At 44.4% G+C, this 25,845-nt stretch overlaps 1 protein-coding gene across 1 annotated transcript in view; it reads left to right on the forward strand.

Annotated features, from left to right (window-relative positions):
- The first annotated feature begins 1,539 nt into the window (after positions 1 to 1,539).
- NPRL3 (nitrogen permease regulator-like 3 (S. cerevisiae)) overlaps positions 1,540 to 25,845 on the forward strand; it is a 38,983-nt gene continuing 14,677 nt past the window's right edge. Inside the window, 9 exon segments of the mRNA XM_009084012.1 lie at positions 1,540 to 1,601; positions 9,145 to 9,274; positions 12,342 to 12,416; positions 15,015 to 15,082; positions 15,084 to 15,154; positions 15,967 to 16,048; positions 22,660 to 22,797; positions 23,505 to 23,661; positions 25,309 to 25,415. Of these exon segments, the coding sequence (XP_009082260.1) occupies positions 9,191 to 9,274; positions 12,342 to 12,416; positions 15,015 to 15,082; positions 15,084 to 15,154; positions 15,967 to 16,048; positions 22,660 to 22,797; positions 23,505 to 23,661; positions 25,309 to 25,415 (782 nt within the window). The 5' untranslated portion in view covers positions 1,540 to 1,601; positions 9,145 to 9,190.

Raw genomic sequence — 25,845 nt, forward strand, 5'->3', positions numbered from 1 at the left:
CCCCTCACACACACCCTCACACCCCACGGGGGAGCCTGGCACCCCTCACACCCCCAGGAGCCCTGGCACACCTCACACACAGCCTTCACACACACCCTCACCCCCCAGGAGCCCTGGCCCCTCTCACATACCTCCCTCACACCCCACAGGGGAGTCTGGCACCCCTCACACACACACCATAGGGGTGTCTGGCACCCCTCAGGCTCCTTATACTGCTCAGGTGCCCTGGCACCTCTCATACAGAGCTCCCACAGCCCTCACACACACCCTCACACACCCCACAGGGGAGTCTGGTACCCCTCACACTCCTCATACTGCTCAGGTGCTCTGGCACCTCTTATACATAGCTCCCACAGCCCTCACACACACCCTCACACACCCCACAGGGGAGTCTGGTACCCCTCACACTCCTCATACTGCTCAGGTGCCCTGGCATCTCTCATATACAGCTCTCACAGCCCTCACACACACCCTCACAGTCACAGGAGCCCTGGCAGCCCTCACACACCCCACAGGGGAGTGTGGTACCCCTCACACACCTCCCTTATGCCCCACAGGGGAGTCTGGCATCCTTCACACTCCTCATATTGCCCAGGTGCCCTGGTACTCCTCACACACCTCCCTCATATACCACAGTGGAGTCTGGTATCCCTCGCCCCCCCAGGTGTCCTAGCTCCCCTCACACCCCCCTCCCTCCCAGCCCATGTGAATTTAGCCACATTAGTTCCAGATGTTGCTACCTGGCTGTGCTGTGTTGTGTTGCTGCTCCTGGGGCAGGTGAAACCTCTTTGCTTTGGGAGCTGCAGGGGCAGGAGGAGGTGAGGTGAGGAGTGAGGGCACTGATTTGGGAGAGGGGATGCAGGAGGCAGTGTGAACTTGAAATGTTAACAGGTCAAAACTATGAAGCTTTAGTCCCTGGTGGAGAATAATGGGCTGGAGGAGGTTTAGTTTCTCCAGTTCAGGTGGCTGCTGCAGAGCCAGTGTTGGTTGTGCTTTTCCAAAACTCCTGGTCTGGGATGGTGCCTTGGGCTGGATTGGTGCAGAACCTAAAGGTGCCATGGAGTGATGAGGCTGTTTGACTTGGGTTGTGTACTACCTGCTCTGTATCATGGGAAGTTTGACACCCCTGCTTAGGTTGTGAGGTACTTTTTACCAGCAGAGAATCAACTTAAAATCCCTGTTCATTTTTATAGGTGAAATCTACGAAGATCTATTTTGGCTAACTGCTTCCTTCCTTTTTCCATCCCTGTGACTGCAGGAAGGGCTTCTGGAGCATTATCATTGTCCCAAAACCTCAGCACTAAAGAGGGAAATGCTTTGGGCAGAGTTTGATTCTCCACCCTCTGTCTCGAACTTCAAACTGTTACCTGTGTCAGATTCCGTGAATGTTTTGCTTTCTCCTCTAGAAGAATAAAATCTCTTTCTCCTGTTTGTTTTTTTTAAATATGTTTTTGGGTGAGCATAACAAAACACATGAGCCCACATTGAGGACATTGTTCCTTGATAAATCTGTCTTTATTCTTTGCTTCAGACAAACCACGGAGTCGATATGCTGTGAATGGCTCTGGTGACACCACGGAAGATCAAGATGGGGACTCCAGGTAGGGGGAAAACATTTCTCCTTGCCTAAGAGTTTGAAGCAGAGGGGAAAGAGCTTCGTGCTCTCTTGCCTCCTAGTTCAGTAGGCAAATTCTCTTGGACTGTATAGAAGACAACCTGCCAAAAAATGCTTTAATGCCAAGTTATGAGTAACTTAGTGCTCAGTAACCAGGAGTGTCTCATGAGGGAATGCTGCTGAATCTGTTTTCTGGGCAAGGTGCAGGTCAGGTATTTTGTGCTCATTAGAAAGATAATATTCCCCTTTCCAAACTAGGAGTTTTAATCCTTTGGCAAAATACACTTTTCTCTACCTGCCTAACTGGATATATTATTCAGTTGCCTCCAGTCCTTCCTTAGCTCATGTAATTGTCATATGGAATTGCTGTGCACTAATGAACAACTAATTTTGTTTCTCCAGACAGAGCTGCTGTTATGTCAGTGGAGTGAAGTAGTAGCTCAAAAGGACACTGAGACTGTAAGATGGTTTTTTAATTACAGGAAATCAGTGGATACCAAATGCATTGCACACAGGCAGTGTGGTGTTCAGCCTGTATGGATGGACCCTCTAATTAGTTTTTGTAGAACATTTGAAATCTGCTGCATAGTTCTAAATTTATGACTATCAGATAGGAGAGAAATCTGGGAAAGAAAAAGGGGTTTGTGTCTGTTGGCACACAGCTCAGTTGCAGAGCTTTTGTGATAGGTATTTTAATCTCCAGTATTAATAAAAGGGTAGTTGCTGCTCTTCTCTCCTGTGAGAGTACAAAAGAAGTAACAATCACTTTCCTCCAAAAAGAAGTGTAAGTTTGTTCTTAACTTTATGACTGAGAAAGGTGTAGCTGAAATTAAAATCACCCATGACAGTAAACATCATCAATTCCTTTGGTTTTCCAGGGCTGGGGTCTTATGAAAACACATTTTGATTGAAGTGATTTGTATCTCTTGCCTCTTGTGGTGCCTTTGGAACCTTCAAACGAGTGCAGTACAGACATGGCCCAGCTCCTGCTGGGTTTGGTAACTGGTGAAAGGTGTTTCAGACTGGGCTGTGGGTGCCAGGAAGGGTCAGTGCACATGTTTACTGGTTATCCCAGAGGATTTGTTGGTTGCTGTTCAAAACCTTGGCTCTGGTATTTCCCAAGACAGATTAAGACAATGTTGGAATGATACTAACTTCTGTCTGGTGCTGATTCTTGTGGCCATTTTGGCAGATTGGACAAAGCACTTGATGTGGAGCTGTTTGTTGGACGTTGTGTGGTGCTGAATTAGTGTGATGCAGAACGTGGCTACTGCAGTGGTGTAGGCAAAGCTTTCACCTTTTCAAATGTTGGTCAGGTGAGGAAACTGCTAATATTTTTCTGATGCTGGTTTTAAGTAGATTGAATGTGCATGTAACCTACATGAAACAAATATTTAGATTACTTCATTGTAGTGATGTCCAGAACTCTGAGCTTGAAATCTAGTCAGGTATCTGTTATTAATCTTTTAGTGTAGAAAAGAATTGGTGATCTCTCAGCTAAGGTCACTAAACACAAGATATCATGGTCCTAAAGTCCTGAATGAAAAAATACAGACAGAAATCCTCCTGTGTGGTGATGCTCCTCAGAACACAGAAGCTGTCACTTGTGCAGTGTTGGATATAGTAACACACACAAATTCAGGCTGCAGTGTCTGCACTTGACTCTTACTGAGGTCAGTCTTTCTAATCCTCTGGAGTTGTGCCTGAGGAAAGTAATTTATTTAGTGGTTTTATATTATTTCAAGGAAGTGTTGGCAAAAAATTCCGTTAAATCAGCACGTCAGTATCTCCATGGATGTTTTTGGTGGCACAGACTGAGGCTGTGGAGTGGGCAGACTGGCAGGTTGAGTTGGTGGTGTATGGCAAGTTTGATAATATTGAAAGGTTTGATAATATTGAAACATCTTTCCCATGTTTTCATGTTTTAGTAGCAAAGGTTACTTCAGATTTATCTTGTTGCTGCAATGGTTCTTATGAGGATTGGATTAATCCTTTTTTGTGTACTGTATGTTTGTCTTTAATTTACTAGCAATCGAGCACCAATTGTATCCTAGATAGGTTTCACTGTTGCTTTTTTCCAAAACTGTTGGAACCCAAGTTGATTACTTTTGTGCTGACCTTTCCCAGAGCAGTTGAGGTGTATTTCTTCATGGCCTCAGAAAGGACAAAATTAGATCACTTTAGGTGCCTTAGGTCCATTTCAATATAGCATATTTGTATACATGGTTGGATTTCTTTTCGCCTCCAGTCTCAATTTCCTGGTCATTGTTTTGCTTTTTGTTTGCTGGAGGTTTTTAATAGACAATGGCAGATTGTGCTAATCCTCCCTCCAGGTTACTGCTGTGTGTTTGCTTATATTAATTTCTACTCAATGAAGCTGTGTTTGGGCCTTCAGAATGTAGATTTTTCTTCCTGTTAAAAGCAAGTTGAGCTGCAAAAGTGGTTGAGGTGTGTTGATGGTGGCCACGCACCAACTGTCAAAACAAATTGCTCGTGGAGTGTCTCTCTTTGTTGGCTGCTTCTCAGCCTTTCATCATTTGCTCTCTTCCAAAACATCCGTCAGCTTCTGAGTGCTCTACCAGGAACACACACCTCTCACAGCTTATGGAGATGCCTGCCAGTCTTTTTTTTTTATCCCTGAAAAAAGTGAGGCAATTACTCCTTTGAAGCCGTGAGATAATGCTTTGTTAAATTGGTTTGAAATGGTTTTGTTGTTTTTCTGCAGGTGGTACAGTCAGCAAGCACAAATTCTAATGAAGAGGCACCTATAGTAACATATGTTACACCAGACTCTGCATTTTTAGCAGCAAAACTGACTAACTGGAGGAGGTTTAGCAAATTTGGCAGCACTGATGTCATTAATTGGCCAAAGGCTTCTGTTATAAAAAACCCAAGTTTCTGACAAACAAGGATTTGAATGTCTCTTTCTAACAAACAGTGGCTCTCCTGTGATAACATTTCTGTCTCCTCTGTCCCTCTTTCACTGGACCGTAGTGTTCTTCCTTGTATTTATGCTGAAAGGCTTCCTTTCTGTGGTCTTCCATTCATCCACCATCCATCCATCCTTCCTGTAATATCATCACTCCTTTGTGTGCTTTGTCATTTAGAAATGTTCTCTAGGTTCTCTTTTCAATATGACTGTCAAAAATCTGCTGTGTTTTGTATCAAATAATTGTTGGAGGCTTTCATTTGGTCTCCCCTTTCTGATGTGGACAATACAAAGCTTTTATCAGATTGATTTTTTTCAATATATTTAGGAAATTTGTTTCAGGAAACAAGTCCTTTTATTCTGGTTGTTAATTGGGGAGAAAAAGCATTTGACTGTTAAATTGGCAACAGGTGTTTGTGATCCAGAAGTGAGTACAGCTGCTAACACAGCTGCTCTCTACACCTGTTTTAAAGAAGGTTTTTGGATTCTTTGCCTTGAAAACTGTTTTGTCTGCTCTTCCCAAGTTTGTGCTTATTGCCTGGGGCAGACAGAGAGACAGAGAGTGACTTCAGGCGTGTGCTGCGAGTCTGGCCAGATTTGTACCTGCTCTGTGTCCCTCTGGGGGAGCAGAACTGGCTCTGTGTGCCAGGCTCCTTACAGAATCCTGCAACAATAAACTTTTCCTAAGTCTTTTGGGTATTGCAGCACCAGAACCAGCTGGGAAGAGCTGTGGGTGTTCTGAGGCTGCAGGTGATGTTCTTTGATGAAATGCTAGTAACAGTCTAGGAAAAAAGCTGAGGTTTAGCATCTGCTCTAAATCTGACTGCAGACTCTTCTGTTCCTTGTAAGGTAAGCACGGATTGAGAAGTGTGGTGTAAATGCAGCTCCAGTGTCAGTGCCAGGACTGAATTGCCTTAGCCTGTTTTTCTCTATGGTGTCAATCTAAGCCTGCAATATATCCCTGGAATTCACCTTCCATTAACTTTTGACTCTTCTCAACAGTTGTATTTCCTTTACAGGAGTTTAACCCTTAATAGTTCATCCTAGTTTTTAATATTATCTCTTTTTTTCTTTTGTATTTTGTGTACTTGCCTCGTTTATTTTCTTTTGTTGTGTTTTGTTTTGTGTTTATGGCCATGTTCCCATTTCAGAGACCAATGTCCTCTAACTGATGAGCAATTGGTTTCAGGGTAAGAACAAACGTTCCAAACAATCACCTTTGTCTAGAATGGCTTTCTTTTCTCACCATCCTTTTAATTGTGCTTTGTTTCTGGTTTCTGTTTGACACCGAATGATGAGATAATTACATGCTAAATCACAGTGTCTGTAGGAAATGTATTGCTAAAAGTTCGTGCCAAGGATAATTACAAAGGTCCTACTAACATTTCTGTGCTTCCTGTAGGGAATCCAGGATGGGTGTGGTACTGTCCCTTCTGTGAGCTGGGAAAAGTTATGAGCCTCCAAGAACACGGAGTATAGCCTTGGCATTGTAGTTGTTCCAACCAGGAGCGCTAAAACAAATTGCTTTCTGATGAGCAATGACTTAAAAGGACAGATTAGTGAGTAAACTATTTAATCCTAGAGTAATGATGGAGAGCTCTTCAGAGACCTGGCTTTGAGCAGCTGTGCTGGTTGCTTGTTCTTAGTGCCCCACTAAGCTAAGGGACATGGAGGGAAAAGTGCTTAACTCTACTCAGGACCCCAGAAATGAAAACTGTGTCTCCAGTCCCTGCTTAACATAAATGTGCTCACCTAGATACTCAGATCCTGCTCTAAACTACTTCAAAGCATTGCTTTGAATCCCTGTGGCATATAAACAGTTATTATCATTTTTTTGGGAAAAAATGAATTCATGTTTAGGGGTATTTTTCCCCTTCCTTTTCCATCTGCTGTTGCTATGCTGAGCTCATGATAGGAGTGGTAGGATATTTTGGGCAAATCAAAGCTTTTGTTTATTGTGTTTACTTTCTGCCTGCTGAATTCCTTAGTACAGGAGACATTTGCTTCCCTCTGGAATTCACAATGCTCAGACTAATCTCATAAAGGGAGAAGGAACTGTTACTGCCCAACTGTGAAACCTAATCTGCTTCTAACAAACTCTTGGGCTCTGATAAGTCAGTATTTTTAGGTTATCTTAATATACCCCAGAGATTGGAAAATTAATATTAAAATATTTAAAGTAAAAGTGTTATTTTCTAAGATGAGATAATGGATTGAAATGATGGGAATAACATATCTGCTGTGCCTCAATCTCCCTTTTGTCCTGAGGCCTAAGAAATGGGAAAACCCAAACCAGCCAAACCAATAAATCTAGGCTGTCAGAGGAGGAGAATGAGGCTGAGTCCAGGTGACTCTTGGGAGAGCCTGTGGTGAGACCAGGTGCCTGTACCCATCAGGTAGCACCCAGGTAACCCCTCACAGGGTTATCTGTCCTGGGCATGTCATCTGGCTGCAGTTCCAGTGCTCTCCCACACCAAGAAGTCTCTACTAGTGAGAAGATACGGAGGACTTTCCAAAATCAACCTTTTTATCTCCTCCTCCCCACAGAGCTGCATACAAGGTAGCACAGACAGGGCTGTTGGTGTCCTGAGCTCTCCTGGGGAACTGCTGAGCTCTTACCTTTGGCACCACATTTATCTGTTAAAAGGTCTAATTCCCTGTTAAAGTCATCATAATGATCAGTTTTCCAGCTCCCAAGGTATCCTTTGCCAAAACTGGGGGAGGGCAGGGTAACATTTCTTTACCAGCAAGCTGACATTTTCTAGTTTGCCCTCCTTCTCCTTCACTCCCCAAAACATATGCTCCTTTTGGATCCATTGCTGTTCCCACTTTCCTGGCTCCATGATGAGCCTATTAACACACAGCTGAACAGGGTAGAAAGGGGGGACAAGCTCACTGCTGTCATGGTGACTTTTTTTCCCTATTTTAATGCCATCTCCAGGGGCTGTCAGTCCAGGTCCTGTTTGAGGACACTTTGCCCTTTCTTCACACTGTTCCTGTGCTGTGCAGCCCAGTGCAGTGGCTGAGAAGCCTGGGCTCAGTGACCCCAGGAGCCTCTGGCTAGTTTCCCCATCTTTCTGCTTGCCCTTAGCTTGGAGTTTGGAGCAGAGCAGTCAGGGATTTGGAAGTCTGTATGCAGCTACTCCTTCCATAAACCAGGCATAAGCAGTGTGCTGTGGTCAGGATGATCTGTGTGTACAGACACCAGGGGCTTTGAGAGTTTGTAAAGCCCCTCCATGGTCCTTCATCATCAGTACTTGTAGGTCTAAGAAAAGAAATACCCCCTGGGTCCCACAAAAGACCTGTCTGTCTGCATTTGTCTTAATTTCTGTGGTACTCCCTAACTCAGAGAGAAGCAGGAATAAGGTACATTAATTCCTTCTCTGGGCATTGAGGGCTGACTCGTGGCCAAGAGATAAGGTGAGCGCAGCACACACCCACGCCTGCCCTCTTCTCCCAGTGATACTGGGTTATCTGGGATCCCTGCCTGCTGGAGGGGGATGGTCTGACAGGGACACACAGCTCTGTATGTAAATACAGAAAATGAAATAAACATTTTCATTCTTAAGAAACCATTCCCATCAGAAACTGGTTTGAAATTCATTTGGTTAAATGGGAACCTCTGGGAAATCAGATGAGGGAAGAACTTGGGAATAACAAGCTTTGCACTGCCCCTATTCTAGAGCAATGAGTTTACTCCTGCAGCTGAGGTTCTCTTCCCTGTGGATTTGAGCTTCACTGTCTCAAGGGACACGCTGGGGAAAACAAATGTTTGTAGAGACCAGAGCAATGATGCAAGGCCATTGGGAAGAGCAGTTGCAGAATTCCTGCCATGTTACGCTGGATTCTCACCCACTTTTGTAGCAGTAGCTGTCTCTTACAGAGCACACTCTTTGTAGATACTTGCCCTCCATCTGCAGCTGCCTTCTTCCCACCACCAGTCCAGAGCAATTCAGTAGCACCACAGTCAGTGTGGGGAAGGGCCTGCCCTGTCAGGAATTTGGTTTATCAAGTGAGCCCAGCTTGGGCCAGGCAGCCCTGGAAGGTGCTGGTGGTCTGCTGACTATGAGTTGAGACCTGTGAAGTGAGGAGCTTTGAATCTCACTGATTTGGGAAAGGAAGGACAGGCATTGGCTGTATCTTTCTTCTGATTGAATCAGCTCTTTCTTGCCTTCCCCTCTGCCATACTGGGTGGCTTAAAGATCTCTGTTGTGCTTGAGTGACAGGCTGTGTCCATATGTAGTTGCTTAGTAAGTTCATTAACCTGCAGCTAAATCCAGGCAATGGCTAACTCCAGCTGTTTTTATATTTAAGCCAACTGCATCTAATCTTTCCAATGTATTTTGCTGAGCATGTAATTAAATAAGCATGACCCTGCAGTCTTTGTTGTGAATGCTTCCTGTTTTATAATTGTGATGATCTGAGAGATGTAATTTAGGGGTCCTTAATTGTACATAATTGGTGGTACTACAGGTACAGCAATTTAGTCACAACTTGCAGCACCTTAAAAGCTTCCGACTTCAATGTATCTGTATTTGGAGGAATATTCTGGGGGGATGCTGTTGGCAAAGTGTAATAACTTCTCTTTCTGCTCTTCAAGGTTCTCGGATGTCATCCTGGCAACAATTTTGGCTACCAAGTCAGATATGTGTGGCAAAAAGTTTGAACTGAAGATTGATAACGTTCGCTTCGTTGGCCATCCCACATTGCTGCAGCATGCCCTGGGGCAGGTACGGTGTGAGGGCTCTGTGGGGACCTGTCTTCTCCACAGAATCCTGGTTTTAGTGAGGAAAATTGGGATTCAGAACATGTGTGGTGGCTTTTGATCCTGGTTTAATTCCTGACGCTCAAAGCTGGCCAGAGAAATAGAGAGTGGCAAACTGAAGGAGCTGTGTCAGTGATTACAGAAACCCTCTTTGGTTACTGTAGCGGATCAATGTGGGTAAAGAGAAGGAATACTAAGCAGTCCAGCTCAGAAAGCTGTTCCTCACTATTTTAGGTACCACAAGTTAGCTTTTTAGCACCTCTAATTAGTATGGCAATTAAAAAACACCAGCCAAAACCTTTTCAAATGCTAAAAGCTACGTCAGCCTTGTTTGGCTTTTAACTTCCTGGTGCTGAAGATGATCCACAAGATGGAATGTGTAGGATGCTGACAGAGGTCTAAAATCCTCTTGTGGACCAAGTCAGGCTGCTGCTTTATTGAGACCTTCCTCCATGGCCTGTGTTGTAGCTGCTTGGAATGAAAGCAGTTTGCCACCTTGGCTATGGGAACGGTCCTGATTAAATCCCTGATTAAATCTAGGAAAGAATTCACATACTTCTGTGTGCAAGACATTCCCTGTCCCATTCCTTCTGCCTGATTGACTGTAAGAATGAGCTAGGCTTTAGTAATTTCTGAATCCCACACTGATTTCTGTCACTGAGCTGCTTTGGTCTCATTTTTCATCAAATTTGCTAAGTCATTCTTTTTTTCAGGAAAAAAAATCTGCTTGCCAATTTTGTTATGCTTTCTAGCTATAATTAGAGGTGGAAACAGATTGTTGGTAACTGTTGCTTGATATTTAGAGGACCAGACTGCTTTAATCCCAGTGAGGAGCTGACCTCAAGCATCAAAAGATGCTAATGTTCCACTTTGGGAACTCAGTCATGACTGAGGCTACAGGAAATGTGATGGAGCATCACCAGAACTTAGTCCTGAAAAGTTTAAACTGTCTTGGAATGCAGAATTCAAGAGTACCCAAGCTGTGCAAGTCTGTCAGCAGCCCCAGACAAGGCAAGGGATGGACCAGGCCCAGGGTCTGTACAGCGACCCCAGCCAGGAGCAGGAGGAGGCAGGACCAGAGACAGGGCTGGAGGACAAGGGTGTGATGTAGTTAACCAAGGGTCCACCCAAGAGACAGGCTATGTACAAAGTAGATCCAAGGTCCATCCACGAGTCAGGCACACCTCCAGGGCCTGAACTGAGCTTAAATAGGGTTCTCAGGTCATGGACTGGTGGTGTGTGTGGGGCCCCAGCTCAGGCTGGGCAGGGCCATTAAGATCTTCTGATGCCCTCAAGGCCCTGACGGCAGTGACCTGTTCTCCCTCAGATCGGTTTTACTTCACTGATCTTGTCCAAAAGGCCCAACTTCCTAAATGTGGTGTAAATGTGCTTGAAAGTTTGCATTTGCATTTTTTAACCACATGTTATTCTCCATTGCCTGCACTTCCCAGTCAGTTTTATCCCAGTTGCATTAAATGTCACTTCATTTCAATTTGTCTAAATAAAATTGCATTTGGGTAAATAAAGTTATGAAGTGGTGTAAACACTTTTTCTGGATACTTCTTGTAGGATCTTCTTGTTGGGTGTGTCTTATCACCCCTGGAGGCACCCCAGAACTTTCCAGAACCTTCTAGAAGTGGCAGTCATCTCTGCTAGCTCATTGCAGCCTAAATCTGGGACCCTCCTGCACTCAGGAGGAAGTTAGATGGAGCTCCTTTCCCATGGAGCAAAGGCAGTGACCTGGCAGCCTCTGCTTTGGGTTTCCTCAGAGTTCATGCTGCAGTAAATTAAACCATGGGACAGCTCAGCAAATTCTTACTCAGATGAGATTCAGGAGTTACAGGAGCACAGAGATTTAATCCCATGTCGCCGACTGCCTTTTATGTAGCAATGTTCTGAATTCCTCAAATTCCTTCAGCAGTTTCTTTTCCAGCTTAGTCTCCTTCTGTTCTTCTGGACAAGAGTTGAAAGGAAATCTAGCCTGCATCCCAACTGGTGTTAGTGGTGGTAGTTTCTTTGATTTTTCAGGAAGGAACAGGATCAGTCCCTACTCCTGAAAATGCTTTTGGCTGTTTATTGAAGTACACAAGACATCCTGGAACCTGTAACTCCAGAACAAATAAGCACAGTAAAGAGGCTTTACCACCCTCCCGTCACTGCCTTTTAATAGAACATCAATTCCACTTTAGAAAAAACCAAAAATATATATTGCTTCTTCTAGTTTCTCTGATTTTTAAGACTCCTGAGAGAAAGTTCCTCAGAGGGATGAGGTGGGTGCTCGGCCGGGAGCTCGGGGAGTTGCAGGAATGTCCTCTGCTTTGTGTGCTCCATCTTGTGGCGACACTTGCTCCATCCAGAGTTGTCGGTCTGGATGTGCGAATTCCACTTGCTTTTCTTGGCTCCCACTGTTCCCCCTCACCAGAAAGGCTGTGCCTACACTAGGCATGGAGCTCTCTGCTGCAGAGAGAATAGGGGGCTGGAGACTGGGTTTGAAATCCTGCAGGAAGGGAAAATCAAGCCTTTTATTTTAGTACTGCAGCTTTGGAGCGTATTTCTTCCTGATAAAAGCAACAGTTTGTACACAACACAATCCAAATGGGGATTTTAGGAAAGGAAAGAATGGGTGTGGTTGGGGCAAGAAATCTATGGGCTTCTGTGTAGTTGACAATATCTGACAGTTGTGCTAAGGAATTTAAACCTAAAGTCCCTAATGATGCTAAAATGCAACAGTGAGGACACATGTAAGTTTGCAGTCTTAACTGTTGCTTATTTCCATGGTCATGACCAAAATGCTTTGGTTAAAGTTTTCACAGCTTCTGAGTGCTGCAGAGTAACTGTGAGCCTAATAAAAACACAGATCATAGTTTTGTTTTTTGCAAGTCAAATTTGATGGTATGATTTGATTTGTCTGCTCTTTGTTTCTCATCAGACTTGTTATTTGCCTGAGGCTTTTCTTTTTTACTATTATTTTCCCTGTGTTACTGGCTCCAGCTGACACTAGCACATGGAAATTGTAAAAAAATATTTTTCAGGTGTCCAAGACTGATCCCTCCCCCAAGAGAGAGATGCCCACTATGATTCTCTTCAATGTGGTGTTTGCACTGAGGGTAAGGACTGTCTTCATTCCATCTGACAGTGGGATGTGCTTCAGATGTCTAGGAGAATGCACTAGGCTCTCATTCCAGTAATCTCTTGTAAAACATTCAGTTTCTGATTTTATTGGGATATTTCAATTTGAAGCAACAAACCTTAACATGTAAAATATGACACTGACAATGGGAAAGTCTTCCAGCCCAGTGGAAAACAAGTACAGTTGTTTGCTTCAGGGCATTTTCCAGAACTTTTGGTTTTAAATACCCAGAGTGTAAAGGCATGCAAGAAACTCCTTTGCAAAGCAGATATGAACCTGCTACTAGTGCTGTGTGTGTCTTGGCTTGTTTGTGTGTTAGGACCACATCCACACAGCTTCCCTGGGAGGGTGCTGAGCCCCTGTGACTCCATGCAGGTCAGACCTTGGGGCCAGTTCTGCTCCAGATGCAGTGGCAGTGTGGGCAGTGGCTTTGCTTGACCAGCCTGAAGGGTCAGTCCCACACCATGGCCTTGTGCAGCCCAAGCTTGCTCTGTGCAGAGTCAGAAACCTACTCTGGCTGCTGTCAGCACTGTTTTGAGCCTTTGCTTGTGCTGTAGGACACAGACACGTGTCTTTGCTCAGTGCCTCCAGGCTCATGTTACCGCAAAATGGACAGTGTTTGATTGCTGCCTGTGCTGAGCGGTGACATCACTGCAAAGGAGAGTGCTAGGGAGCAGTGGCTGAATGAGGAGAAGGTACAACTGAGAAATAAGTAGGTTTCAATGCTCAGCAAAAACCTGGAACAAATGTTTCTGCTTGGAGTTTTTTTTCAGGCCTACCCTGTTGACTAGATGCCAGTGTAAAGACATCTTGGCTTGGCTAATTAGGTGGTAGTGTAAAACCCTAGAAATTTCATGATGTTGGCACATTATTTGATTTCTGAGCTTTCTCTCCCCAGCCCACAGGTTGTTGAAAAATAAAAGAGAGAGCTGGAATAGCTATCTTTCTAGAAATGGTTGATTTTTCTCAGCTGAATAATGTCATGATTTAAAAGCCTCCAGTTCCCTGCTTGTGAAATGACCTTGGGTTTTTTCAATTTTGGTATTAATACTTTTATTCCCACTGGCTTTCCAGCAGTGACTAACATGGACATGGCCCCAGTCTGGCTGACTTGTCCTTAGCTGAGGAGCAAGGCAATTATCCCAGCAGTCAGTCTGAATCAAGCAAGAAATGGTTCACTCAGCTCTGCTGGGGATCCAGTGATCCTATGCTTTGGGACACTCTTAGGCCAGAAGGGCTGAATCCACAACACAGGAGTTGATTTTAGGTTTCACACATTAAGAGACGTTGGTTTGGTGTGTGGCTGGAGCACTGTGCTTTGATTGTAGGGAAGTGCCTGTAGATGCACGTGCAGACACATCCATGCATATGAATGGCAGCAGAAGGGTTGAAACCAATGCTCTTTCATTCACAAGAGCTTGGTGAAATGCAGTGAGGACTGTATCTAGCTCACATTTTTCTAGAATCTAATTTCCAGTGGTTCTAGGAAGAGTTGCTTTTTTGCCCTTCAGCTGTGTGATGATACTGATGTAACCGTGTGTGATACAGCACTAAATCCATTTGCCAAATGAGGCACTCTTAGGTCACAGAGAGCTGTCAAGTTTCTGAAAAGTGCTGTGCAAGAAGCAAGTGGAATTTTTTTCCTAGCATGGAGTGGAGCAGCACAGGGGGTGGGTGGAGGCCCTCTGAGATAAAGATGAGTGTCCATCTGCAGTGGGCAGACAGAGCAGGCAAAGGCCCAAGTGCTATAATCAGCACTGAGCCTGCTGTGTCTGAGCTTCAGGGTTACCAACGTGTCATGACTCAGCAAGAACAGCAGAGTAAAAAATGATGAGTCATGATTAGCTAGTTTACATGCCAAGTGATGACTTGCCAGAAGTTTAAATTCCTTTAAATGTTTTAGCAAACATGAAGCAGCTGCTGACTCATGCTGAAGCCACTGAGACCCTCCACTCCCCCTTGGCAGCTGTACTTACCTGATAGATTTTTCCAGCACTTTCTGGCACTTGCACAACTGCAGTATTAATAATCAGCCATATTTGTGGAATGTCTGGGAGCATAAATCCCAAATTCTGGTTTGGGATGAAATCATTGGTCATGTGCAGGTAATTCTTACCTAATTCCTGCATTGTCAGGACACAGGACAAACATCAGTGCAGCAACATGGAGTGAGTTGGCCATGTTAAAGGCCCTGCAGTGTTCCCATGAGTTAAAGCTGAACAGTGGCATATTCTGCCTTGTCAAATGGCACTTTCTTTTCTCCCTGTGAAATTGAGTTCTTTGCTAGTAGGAGGCCCATTAACCAGGAGTATCACCCTCCAGATGCTGTGTTCATTTGATGCATATAGACAAGCTTAGAAATCCCCGAGTTGTCCCTTAACCTTTGGGCATCTTTGAGCTTCTGTTTGGTTGCTGCTGGAGAAAATTCCTTTTTTTTGCTTTTGCCAGTTGCCAAAGAAAACAACTATTGGTATCAACTGAAGATGATTATTTTGACTCCTTATCCATCACTGTAGTTCCTCCTGTGTGACAGGGGCTCAGTGACTGACCTGTTTGTGCCCTGTGTTGCCTTCAGGCCAATGCTGACCCATCTGTGATCAACTGCCTGCACAACCTGTCCCGAAGGATCGCCATCGTCCTGCAGCTGCCAGCACCTCACCAGGGAGGCCAAGCTCATCTTGGCTATTCAGGATGAAGTGTCTGCCATGTCAGAGAGTGAGTCCTGGGCTGAGCTGTGAGCAGCAATGTGTTTGTCCAGGAGCACTTTTTCAGGGAAGTCCTGATTGTGCCCTCTTTACTTCTGTGGCTGGGATCAGTATGGACATGTTTCAGTACTCTTTAGCATGCTGACATCTTTTGACTGCATTTGGTCTCATCCAAGATCACTATCCCTATGCAGACATGAGCCTTAGGAGTGAAGTAGCTACTTTACTTTCTGTGCTAGCTCAGTTCAGCACAATCCCTGGAGAATCCCTAAGCCATCACGTTTGGATCTGCCTGTCAGACTGAGGTGGAAGGGCTCACATGTAGCTGCTTCACCCAACCTAGAGCAAGTTTTCCATGCTTTAGTGCTGTGTGCTGAGTCACCACAGTGCTCATGTGGGAGCTTTACTCTTGCATGTTGTTACCACAAGTCGTTACAGAGCATTTTTATAGACTGTACTTCAGGAAAATTTAATATATGCAGTATTTAAGGTGAACACTGTGTGACAGTGATGCATTGTCTCGCTGCAAGCATTGCAAATTAAAACTAACATCTATAAACCCAAAACATTTTAAATCCTCACCTGTCAAATTCACAGTTATATGTGCCTAACAGAGTTGAGGTTTAGGAAAAGTTGGCAATAGTTCACTATTATTATTTTAACATGTAACTTGAGTTATTGTAAAAACTTTAAAAGATAATTATAGATTAAAAAGATAGGAATTCGGTCCCTAAGATACTGGTTGATACCCAGTGGGGGAAGAGGAAACTCTCTTTGCTTTGAAATCAGTTGTCTGCCTTCTTGTTTTGAAATTTTCCATAGCCACAGAAGGGCCACAGTCACCTTTTCATCACATCCTACCCAAATGCAAACTGGCCAGAGATCTCAAAGAGACATATGACAGGTAAGTTAGATTTTATTCCTGGCTCACAGTGTGCTGCTTCTCACTGAAACCTCTTGGCTTTGTTCCTTAGGGTATTATCCACCTCCTCATGCCCTTACTCATTGGGATTTGGGTTTTATACCAGGCTGAGCAATGTGAAGTTTAGCAGTCAGGTGAAATGTCTGCAGAACTGCTATGCTAATCATTACCTTGGTCTGTTTGATATGTTGTGCTGCTTAGAAGTTGGCAATGTCTGTCACAGCTTTAAGAAGTATTATTTTCTTAGCATAGAGGCACATAATGACAAGGGAATTGAACAATTGAAAAGTGTCATAATATGGATATCATGTCACTGTAGAAGTGCTCTAAACCTGCAGCTGAGGGAAAAGTGCTGCATGTAGCACTGATGGCAAGTCAGATATTGCCCTGGCTTCATTTGGTTACACTGTGCATGTCTGGACAGCGAATTTGGATTAGATGCTGAGACTTCCAGCAGAATGGAAAGTGTAACATGCTGTTTCTTGACTGCATTAGAAGTTCTGGCAAAGATTTCAAAGGAGTGTGGAGTTAGTGTTGAACTTGAGCAGGAGCTGGGCCCCAGCCTTCGGCCTCCTGTGGCGTCTGGCTGCTCTGCCAGCCTGTCAGTGCTCCCGGGGAACAGAGGCACCTCAGTCTGTGCTTGGGAAAGGGGCACAGAAGGCTTTGGTGGGGAGGAAGATGCTGTGCCCCTTGACTGGGGTATTTGTCAGGGGTTTGGAGAATTAGGCTGGAGGTGCTCGATTGACTGTAGGCCATGTTAGACAAACCCTTTAGCCTCCCTGGGTTGTGGATCCCCCCGTACAAAGGGGATCATCACAAAGCCCTGTAAGGTAAGGGACTGGGAGCCTCAATGATTTAATGATTGCAAAGAACACCAGAGCTGTGAATTTCAGCTTGCTTGAAGGAACGTGGTATAATTGTTCCATACAACTCACACAAAACCTGGACTAAAGTTTAAAATAAAGCACTTTTTATGTAGTCTGTAATTCTAATATTAAACTTACATTCTTCTGTTGCTCTAGGGTTGTGTATGACTGGGCAAATCTGATCGTGTTTCCAAACATTTTAGGGACACAGTGACATCTTGTGGCATTTAGCTGTGACTGGAGCAACACAGAGCCCGAGCTTATGGAGTGTGCTGGTGTGACCCTTCCATGAGATCAGGAGGAATAGACTGACCACGGAGAAACACACTTTGGTACTGCCCCCAGATGTCAAATCAGGGAGTTCCTCCCTCATTTAGGCATTGTGAGTGGGGGAGAAGTGGTGCCAGTTAGATTTTGACTTTTTTTTCAATGACATTGTCATAAGCAAATATAAGAAATAAGGTGTTGGTAGAAATATAAAGTGTCCGTGCTGTTGATTGGAAAGCTGCATTCAAAGAGTTGCTCACAGTCACTGGCTGGGTGATGAGGTGATGTTCTGCAGTGGTTTCCCATTAATTCTTCACATGAGAGCATAGGGAATAGGATTGTTACACCTGCATCAGATCAACTGAGAGGAGCTACAGCACCTTGCCAGGCAGGCATAGAGTTAAAATTATTTTTTGTAAGGCAGAGGAAGTGGGCTAGAAATAGGATTTTTATTCTGCTAGTCCAAGATGAATTAATTATTCCTGTGTGGCAGCAGCTCTGGAGTGAAGTCTGTGTGGTCTTCTGTGAAATGAGGGTGACTCATAACTGACATGGGGTTACAGAAAAGCAGATAGACAAGAGTGCATAAAATAAAAGCCTTGTCTGTAAGACAGGAACCAATCCTGCTCAGGATGGTAAAGCCCCTGCTGTAATGAATATTTTATCCAGTTTTGGACACCACTTTTCAAGAGGGATTTGGGCCACCTAGAGAGTGTGGAGGAGTGAGAATGACCTCAGAGGAAAGATGGAAAGATTTGGTCTGTTGCTTTTAGAGGAGAAAGGACTGCTGGGAAGGGTAAGTTTTCAAATGCCTGCAGTGGCAATGTTCAGATTTGCAGAGACTTTGGCATAGCCTTTGACTGTGGGAGAACAGCTAGTGAGGTGGAGAGAGCACTTTGAATTGCAGATGGAGCCCAGCTTCCCATCCAGGGTTTGCTCAGCATTCCCTAGTGCCTGCAGTTCCACCTGAATTTCCAGGGTTGCTCCAGAGATGCTGTCTAGCCCCTGGTTTCCTGTAGATGGTGCTGAGGTATTTCAGGCAACACTCAACATGTTCTGAACAACTTGGTTTGTGTAAAACCACAAGTGTGTGAATCTCTTATCGCTCAGGATGCTCTTTGTGCCTGCTCTGTAAGGCAGTGCCCCTGGCCAGGGCATCTTGGCTGTAACACCACTGCTGCTGCAGAAGTGGAATGTGACTAAACTGACAGCCTGGAGGTAACACCTAGTTCCTGGAACCTTTTTCAGCTCTAATGAAGAGAACTAGAATGTTTCTTTTTGTTCAGAAACATGGGAGTCTTCTTTCATCTTGTCCCCAAACTCCAGCGTTGGTGTGGAACAGAAAGCAATGGCTTTAGGCCCAAGAAAGTCCATTTGCCAGTACCTCCAGTGCTGAAAAACTTGCCATATGTGTCCCTTTTAAGCCAGTGTTAAATTTAGCAAATTAAGACAGCTTTCACCAAATTTTATCTGCAACTGCAGAGAAAATGTGAGCTTGACACTAGCTAACTGCCTGCCTGAGTTTTAGCACACTTCTCTTAGCTTTGTATGAGGAGTTTTTTGGGTTGGTTATTTCTTCTTAATACACAAAGAGCCTTTATATGTTTTTAGCCTGGTGGAATTTGAACTGGTTGGTAGATCTTGCCTATCTCAGCAGCTCATGGAGAATTAGAACAATTATATGAGATTTAATGAACTATTAGCTGTGATTTGTGTGCCTGTACTGTAAAATATAAACCAAGTGCAGTTATTTGATCAAAGGACAAGCCACGTGTCCTGTGTAAGGAAATGTGAAATCATTTCAAAGCCCTAAGAAGTCACAACCTCTAGGAAAAACAAACTCCAAAGCTACCAGCTCACCTCCACCAAACCAGAAAACATATTGTTGATTTCTGATAGACATAAAACGAGGTGTGTGTTTGTAAAAATTCATACCTCTGTTACAAACACGAAGTGGTGCCAATAGTTCTGAAAAAGAAGGCTCAGCTCTGTGAGATACTGTCCAGCATTTGGGCTCCTGTTTCGGGGCAGTAGCTCACAGCTGCTGTTCAGGGCACAGCAGAATAGAGCAAAAGAGCTGTGATATTCCCCAAAATATTCCCCAGCTTCCTGCAGCTCTGGAGGTGGTTTCTGTCTATTCAGCAGCTTCAGCTGATCTCCCTGACCGGAATTTAGTCCACAATCCTGTGAGCCAGAGTAAATATTTAACCACCACAGCATCCTCTGATAAGGAGCTCCATGGCTTAACTAGTTTCTGTGTTTCTTTCTGTTTCTTCTGTAATTTGCTCCTCGTGTGTATCATGACATGTCTTGTGGGTCTTATGATGGAGAGACATTAAACAGCTTTTTCCTATTTGCTTCTCCCTATCTCAGTTCTAGACTGTGATATCCCCTCTCAATGTCCTAATCCTTCCCCATGTATCCCTCACCTCAGTATGGCTCATCAGGTATTATCTAATCAGAGATTAAAAAAAAAAGTGTTGAAATAGCTTTCATGGGATAAAATGGAATGTCTTTGAAGGTTTAATAGCCAGATAGAGATGGGGAATGAAGCTATTTTTGCCCAGTTACTCTTAAATTCTGTGGGGGAAAAAGGCAAAGTTGCAGCAAGGTCTCTGGATAACAGTTAACTGATAGAACAGCAGGCAAAAATCAGTATAGATAGATGTAAAATAATGCATGTCAGGCCAAACAACACTTACGTAGTCCATAATGCTCTGAAAAGAGCTGTTGGAATTCCAGCAGATAGCTCAGTGAAATGTCAACTCAGTGGAAAAAGCTCAGGGGGAGAAATGCTGTAAAAAATCCCCATAAGATGTGAGAAGTAGTTAAGAAAGGAGCAAAGACTAAACAAGAGCCTTCTGTAAATTCCTGGTGTACTTACTGTACCTCAGAACCTCTGTGTCCCTCTGGGTTTCCTGGCAGGAGCTACATAAACTGTGTCCTGGAGGTTCATGGTGTACAGTGCTCTCACCTTCCCACAGTCCTGCATCTTCCTGGACTGTTTGCTCCACAGTTTGAGCTGGTTGGGAAGGAGAAAGCAGAACTAGAGCCAGGTGACTTCCCATTCCAGGACTTGACTGTACATCCTGGTGCATGAACCTTTGTGTCTGTCTTGGTGACATTATTTAGCTCTGCCTGGCTGAGGGCAGTCACACAGGTTGGTGCTGGAGGGTGTAGCTTATTCCTTGTCAAATTATTGGACACTTAAATTATTTTCCATCCAAGGAGGGGAAGAGATTGTGTACATTCATGTGCACAAAGCTATAATGAAGGCTGGAAATTGTACAGTTGAATGCAAATGCAGAAAAATGAAATTAAGATCCAGGTCAGAACTGAAAATCTGATATTCTTGTTGTCTTTAATTCCAGGCTCTTGTTGTATAGTGCACTGTAGACAAAATTACACTGTGGAGAGTGTAATTATGTAATTAAAGCTTCTGCCTTGGTGCACTTGGACCAAAGAGTGAAAGGAACCAAAGAGATTTTTTTTTCTGTTTTCTGAATGTTCAACTATGCAGGGAAAATCTCCCTGCAAGTGTTTCATGTTTTCACATATCCCTGCTGCTTTTGGCTAACCTGTTTTAACACCCCACCAGCTTTCAGGTGGCTTCTTGAATCGCTTGTCCCAATCATTTATTGTCATGTTTTCTCTTGTGAGGATTTGGCCCAAGAGTTAGTACAGATAACTACAGCTTCAGCATGCTCTTTTCCTTGATGTATCCTGAGGGAATCCAGCTTTATCTGTCAGTTGGTGAATGTCTGGCGGGATAAGTAGTGGTAGGAAAAACAGAGGTGTTTGTGCTTTGCATGTTCCTTCAGGGTTTGGAGCCTCTGAGCAGATGAGAGGTGGTGGGGCCAGAGAGGCAGTGGATTCATCCTTTCAGTTCCTTGTCAAAAAAGACAAGCACATACAGTATCTGCTCCAGTTGCAGCTTGAAAAATCAGTATTTTTCTGAGTTGCAAGATGTGAGAACAAAACCATGGCCTCAGCTTTTGAGAAGTATTGTCTGCAGTGAGATTTTCCCTAATGAGTCTGATCATGCATGAGCAGGAGGGGATGGTGTTTGCTCCCTCACCACTCTGTTGTGGTTTGGTGAGTAGTTACACTGGCAGCCAATGCTGCCCAATGTTTTTGTTTAAAGCTGAATTTTCAGGTCTCTCTAAACCCTGTACACAGCCAGATGAACTTGAAAAAGAGCATGTTAGTTTGTGGCCTGCAACTGAATGCTGCATATAAATGGTTAAATCACCACATAAAGAGTTTCCAAGATGTATATTTGCTCCTGGCCTGTTCCTGGCATGTTTTTTAATCTATTTTGTGTAGAGGGGAAATTCATGGATGTTAATGACACACAAAGTCGTATTGCAAATCTCAACACACTTGAATTTAAAATTCAGGCTGGGATTTTCAGAGTGCAAACCTTGAAATGTTAAAAAAAAACCCCTTCTTTTGGAAGAAAGTTTACAATCAAAGGATGTGTGGAGAAATTGAGTTCTCTGGTGTAGACAAGATTAGAGAAGAGATGTGGTGGGCCTGAGTGCTTCCCCCCTGCGCAGTCCCCAGCCCAGCTCTCCCTGCCCATGGGCTGGGCAGTGGTGGGAGGGTTTGCAGAGTGCTGCTGGCTCTGCTCCTTATGGCACATTACCCATTTTCAGTACAGATAGTTCCCTACCGAGGTATATTCCATCTCTTCTCCAGATTTACAGACTTCTCTAAAACCACCTGAGTGATGTTCACGGCTCTAATCTGCAGCTTTCTGGGATTTTTCAGTAAAAGAGGCTTATCATTGCTTACAGGCTGAACGTGGGGGTCAGACTTTATTGTCATTCCAGAGATGTCCATCATTTCCACTCCAGTCCCGTGTCTGGAGTCAGCTTAAGGGCTTAGCTTAGTCCCTGTGGTTTCCTAGAATGAAGAAACCATTTAACAAGCACATTTGTGATTTCATGTGACAAGCAGGAACAGGTTAGCAAGAAACAAACAACCTAAGCAGAACCAAAGGAGGTTGTTTTGTGGAAACATGCCACTTGTAACAGCCATTCCAGTACAGATGTCTCCTTTCTCCTTGGAGAGGAAGATGGAAATTGGAGACAAAAACATGCCCAGTTCATCTTTGCCCTTTGCAGCTCTGATCTAGGGAATTTTCCTTTGCCTTGCAGTAGATCTTCAAGAAACTCTTTTAACTTGAGACACTGCTGCAATGTTAAGAGCAGAGGGAGCAGATGATAGGTGGGGTGAAATCTTTTAGCTCTCCCCCAAAACCCTGTAGAGGATGATGCTCTGGAAGCACAAGTAAGGAAGCCCTTGGAGTTGGGAAGCAGCTGGTCCTCAGCCAGCCTGGGGATAGACAGGGTGCATTCAAGCTTTTCCTGTGCTCCAGTTCCTGTGCAGGGCTGGACCACTGTTTGCTTTTGTTACACATGGTAAATGCTGTATGTGTTACTTTTCTTATTTCAGCCTTTGCACCACAGGGGTGGTTCGTTTACACATCAACAACTGGCTGGAAGTGAGTTTCTGTCTGCCTCATAAAATCCATTACGTTGCCACCAACTTCATACCCCCAGAAGCAATTGAGAGAAGTCTGAAATCTATTAGGTAAGAGCAAGCTCTGTCCTTCCTCCAGTTCCAGGGGTGATGCTGCAAACAACTGGGGGACACAGCTGTGGGGATGGTGTGGCTGAGCTGCAGTGGTGGGGGCACATGGGCTGGGATGGGGCTCCCTGAAGCTGATGCTGTGGCACCAGTGGTGCTGCTGTCTGCCTGGTGGAGTGAGCCACAGTCTTTGCCTTAATGGCTGTACTGAGGTGATGCTGCAAGAGAGGTCTGCACTGTTTGCAGTCAGGAATTGTGTGTTCATTTTCATCTGTTGACCCAGAAGTAATTCTGCTTTTAGAAGAAAGAGAGCCCTGCCATGCCTTCCTTCCTGTATTCCACATTTGCAGCTTTTTACCTGCAAAAGTGACTAGCTCTTTCTTTCTTCTACTCCATTCTGTATATCAGTAATGCAGATGAGCATTTCCAGACTAGCCCTCCAGGCTTCATTGAGTGCCAGCACAGTGCAGGCTCTTTTTCCTTGTCACTGGGGTATCCAGTTACCGTGTAACCCTCTATTCTCTTTTAATAGGGAACATCTTACCCTGTGACATAAAAATAAGCTTATTCTGAACCCAGTTAGAGCAAAAGGATGATTTTAGAAGTTCTTTTCCACTAGTAGATTGACCCCAGGTGTCGTGGTGTGGGAATAAGTAAGCCTTCAGGAAAAGCTGCAGTTTACTGTGCAAATGTATTCTATTTTTCTGCAGGCCTTACCATGCCTTATTACTTTTAAATGATGAGAAGTCATTGCTTAATGAGCTCCCGTTGGACTGCTCTCCTGCCCTGGTGAGAGTAATTAAAACTACCTCTGCTGTGAAGAATTTGCAGCAACTGGCTCAAGATGCTGACTTGGCACTGCTGCAGGTACAGGGAGCTGTCAGGGGCTGCTGAAAGCCTTTTAAATCATGAAGTGTTCTCTTCTGTGTGCCAGTGGGTTTGTGTGGGGCATGAGCACGTCAGCTCCCTGGGTGTGAGCAGGGTGCACAGAGAAGACACAAGCCTGGGAGCATGGGGGAGGCTGGAGGAAAAAGGACAGAGGAGCAGTGACAGTGCTCAGCAGTCCTACAGCCACATCAAACCACAGATTGCATGGGGATCTCTAGTCCCCTCCACTGCTTAGAGCAAGCTCATTAAAACAGGCTGATCAGAAACTTGTCTGTTCAAATTGTGAGTACCTCCAGGGCCACCTCCCACGGTCTATCTGGTCCAGCATTTGACCAGCATCAGAGTGATAAACTTGCCTCATATCTAATGGGAATTTCTGCATGCAAATGGAGGCACCCAAAATGCAAGTGAAAGCTTACAGCTGCCATGGCCAAATACATTGCTTCTCCTGGACCTGACAAGATCTTTTCTACCAAAGACTTCTGAAGGCCTGTGCAAACCTACCCATTGTTTTCACTTAGTACATTAGTGTCTCGACTTTGCAGAGTCCCAGGAAGGAGCTCTAGTTTAGACTTGGGCAAAAATTTTGAGCCAGTCTCTCTAAGCCAGCAGCTCCTTCCAAATGCTTTTCCAGTAGTGACAACCAGATCTCAAATCTGAATTGCTGGAGGTGATGTGATGAGCCCTTGGAGAGGAAAGTTTGTGCCAGTGCAGGGAATGGGACTCCAGCACTCACAAGAGGCCACTGAGACACCGCTGTGGGTGACTGTGGTCATTAGGGATGAGATGTTCAGAGGGGAAAGCCACTCCATGGGTTAATTCAGGCCCAGGGGCACAATCTGTGCTCTGTGTGACAGGGGAGAAGAACATGGCTTGTCATCACACGTGCTCCTGGTCAAAGGTCTGTGCCTTCTCTCATTCCAAGGGAAAGGTCCTGCTTTGTAATAAAATTTCCAGGTCTGCCTGCAGTGCTCTGTGGTGTTACTTGGCATAACATAGCTTTGGGATGCACTCTGGAAATTCCCTACTGCTTCTGTAGTTCTGTTCTCCACAAAAAAGCACAGTTAAATGCATCTAATGATACAGGCTGGATTTTATGTCTCGTAGACACTATTTATGTGGCTTTTCCAGAGCCATTAGCAACCACTGACTTGTTTAACACATTAAAAGACTTTGTGTAGCTCATTACTGAAATACCTCAGTGCAGTAAAAAGGCAATGTTGGCTTCCTTTATGTTTGTGTCACAGTAGAGGCTGATTCTTTTGTTTTATTTTTCATGTATAACACTTAATGCATTTTGTGCATAAACAAAAACAGTTTTTTGAGGGCATGAAAAGCACCTAAACTTCAGTTGATACAGTCTGAAGAAATTCCTTTGAGGCAGGAAATACTAAGTTGCTTAGAAATGTGAAGCAAATCTCTGGAAATTCATAACCTTGTCAAATGCTTTTTTGATGTGCCACATGTCGTGTTAAAGCGTGAATTTATTCTGAAGGCAGGCTGAAAGCACGGAACATTTCTCTCTCATTTCAGCTCAAACAAGCCTTCTCTGTCATTGTGTGGAACCCTTGCTGAGAGTTTGAGTCTTGCTTTTGCTTCCCTAATTTTCCCCTGTTTTCAATGCAGGTTTTCCAGCTTGCTGCACATCTTGTCTACTGGGGAAAAGCAATTATTATTTATCCCCTTTGTGAAAACAATGTCTACATGCTTTCTCCAAACGCCAGTGTCTGTCTGTAAGTAGAAAGAAGATGAGTGTCTGTAGCAGCACAGTGGTGAGGAGTGCAGATGCACTTTCCTTCCCTGTCTGATGGATGCAGAGTGGGATCTCGCACAGTGATACTGTGCTGCAGTCACTGTTGCATTGTTTGATGTGATGACATTTCATCCTGTGCCTTCTTGCAGACAGAAGGCAATGTGGCCATTTGGAGAGCAGGCAGCAGCACTGCAAGGGGGATGAGGAGGCAGGGGTGGGTATTTTGGCTCTGCTGAAGATTGGCAACCCTTTCTGTGTGGGATTTTGAGACGTTTTTAGCCTCTTGTGTTGGAACTCAGTTATAGGAAAATAGTTTTAAATCAAAACTTCTGTGATGGAAGTCTAAAAATAGAGCTGGAAGAGACCTCAAGGTCATCCAGGAACAGCTGTGCCTGTGTCATATATGGCAG

The sequence above is a fragment of the Acanthisitta chloris genome, unplaced genomic scaffold (assembly GCF_000695815.1).
Source record: "Acanthisitta chloris isolate BGI_N310 unplaced genomic scaffold, ASM69581v1 scaffold20020, whole genome shotgun sequence".
In the NCBI taxonomy this organism is placed as follows: Eukaryota; Metazoa; Chordata; class Aves; order Passeriformes; family Acanthisittidae; genus Acanthisitta; species Acanthisitta chloris.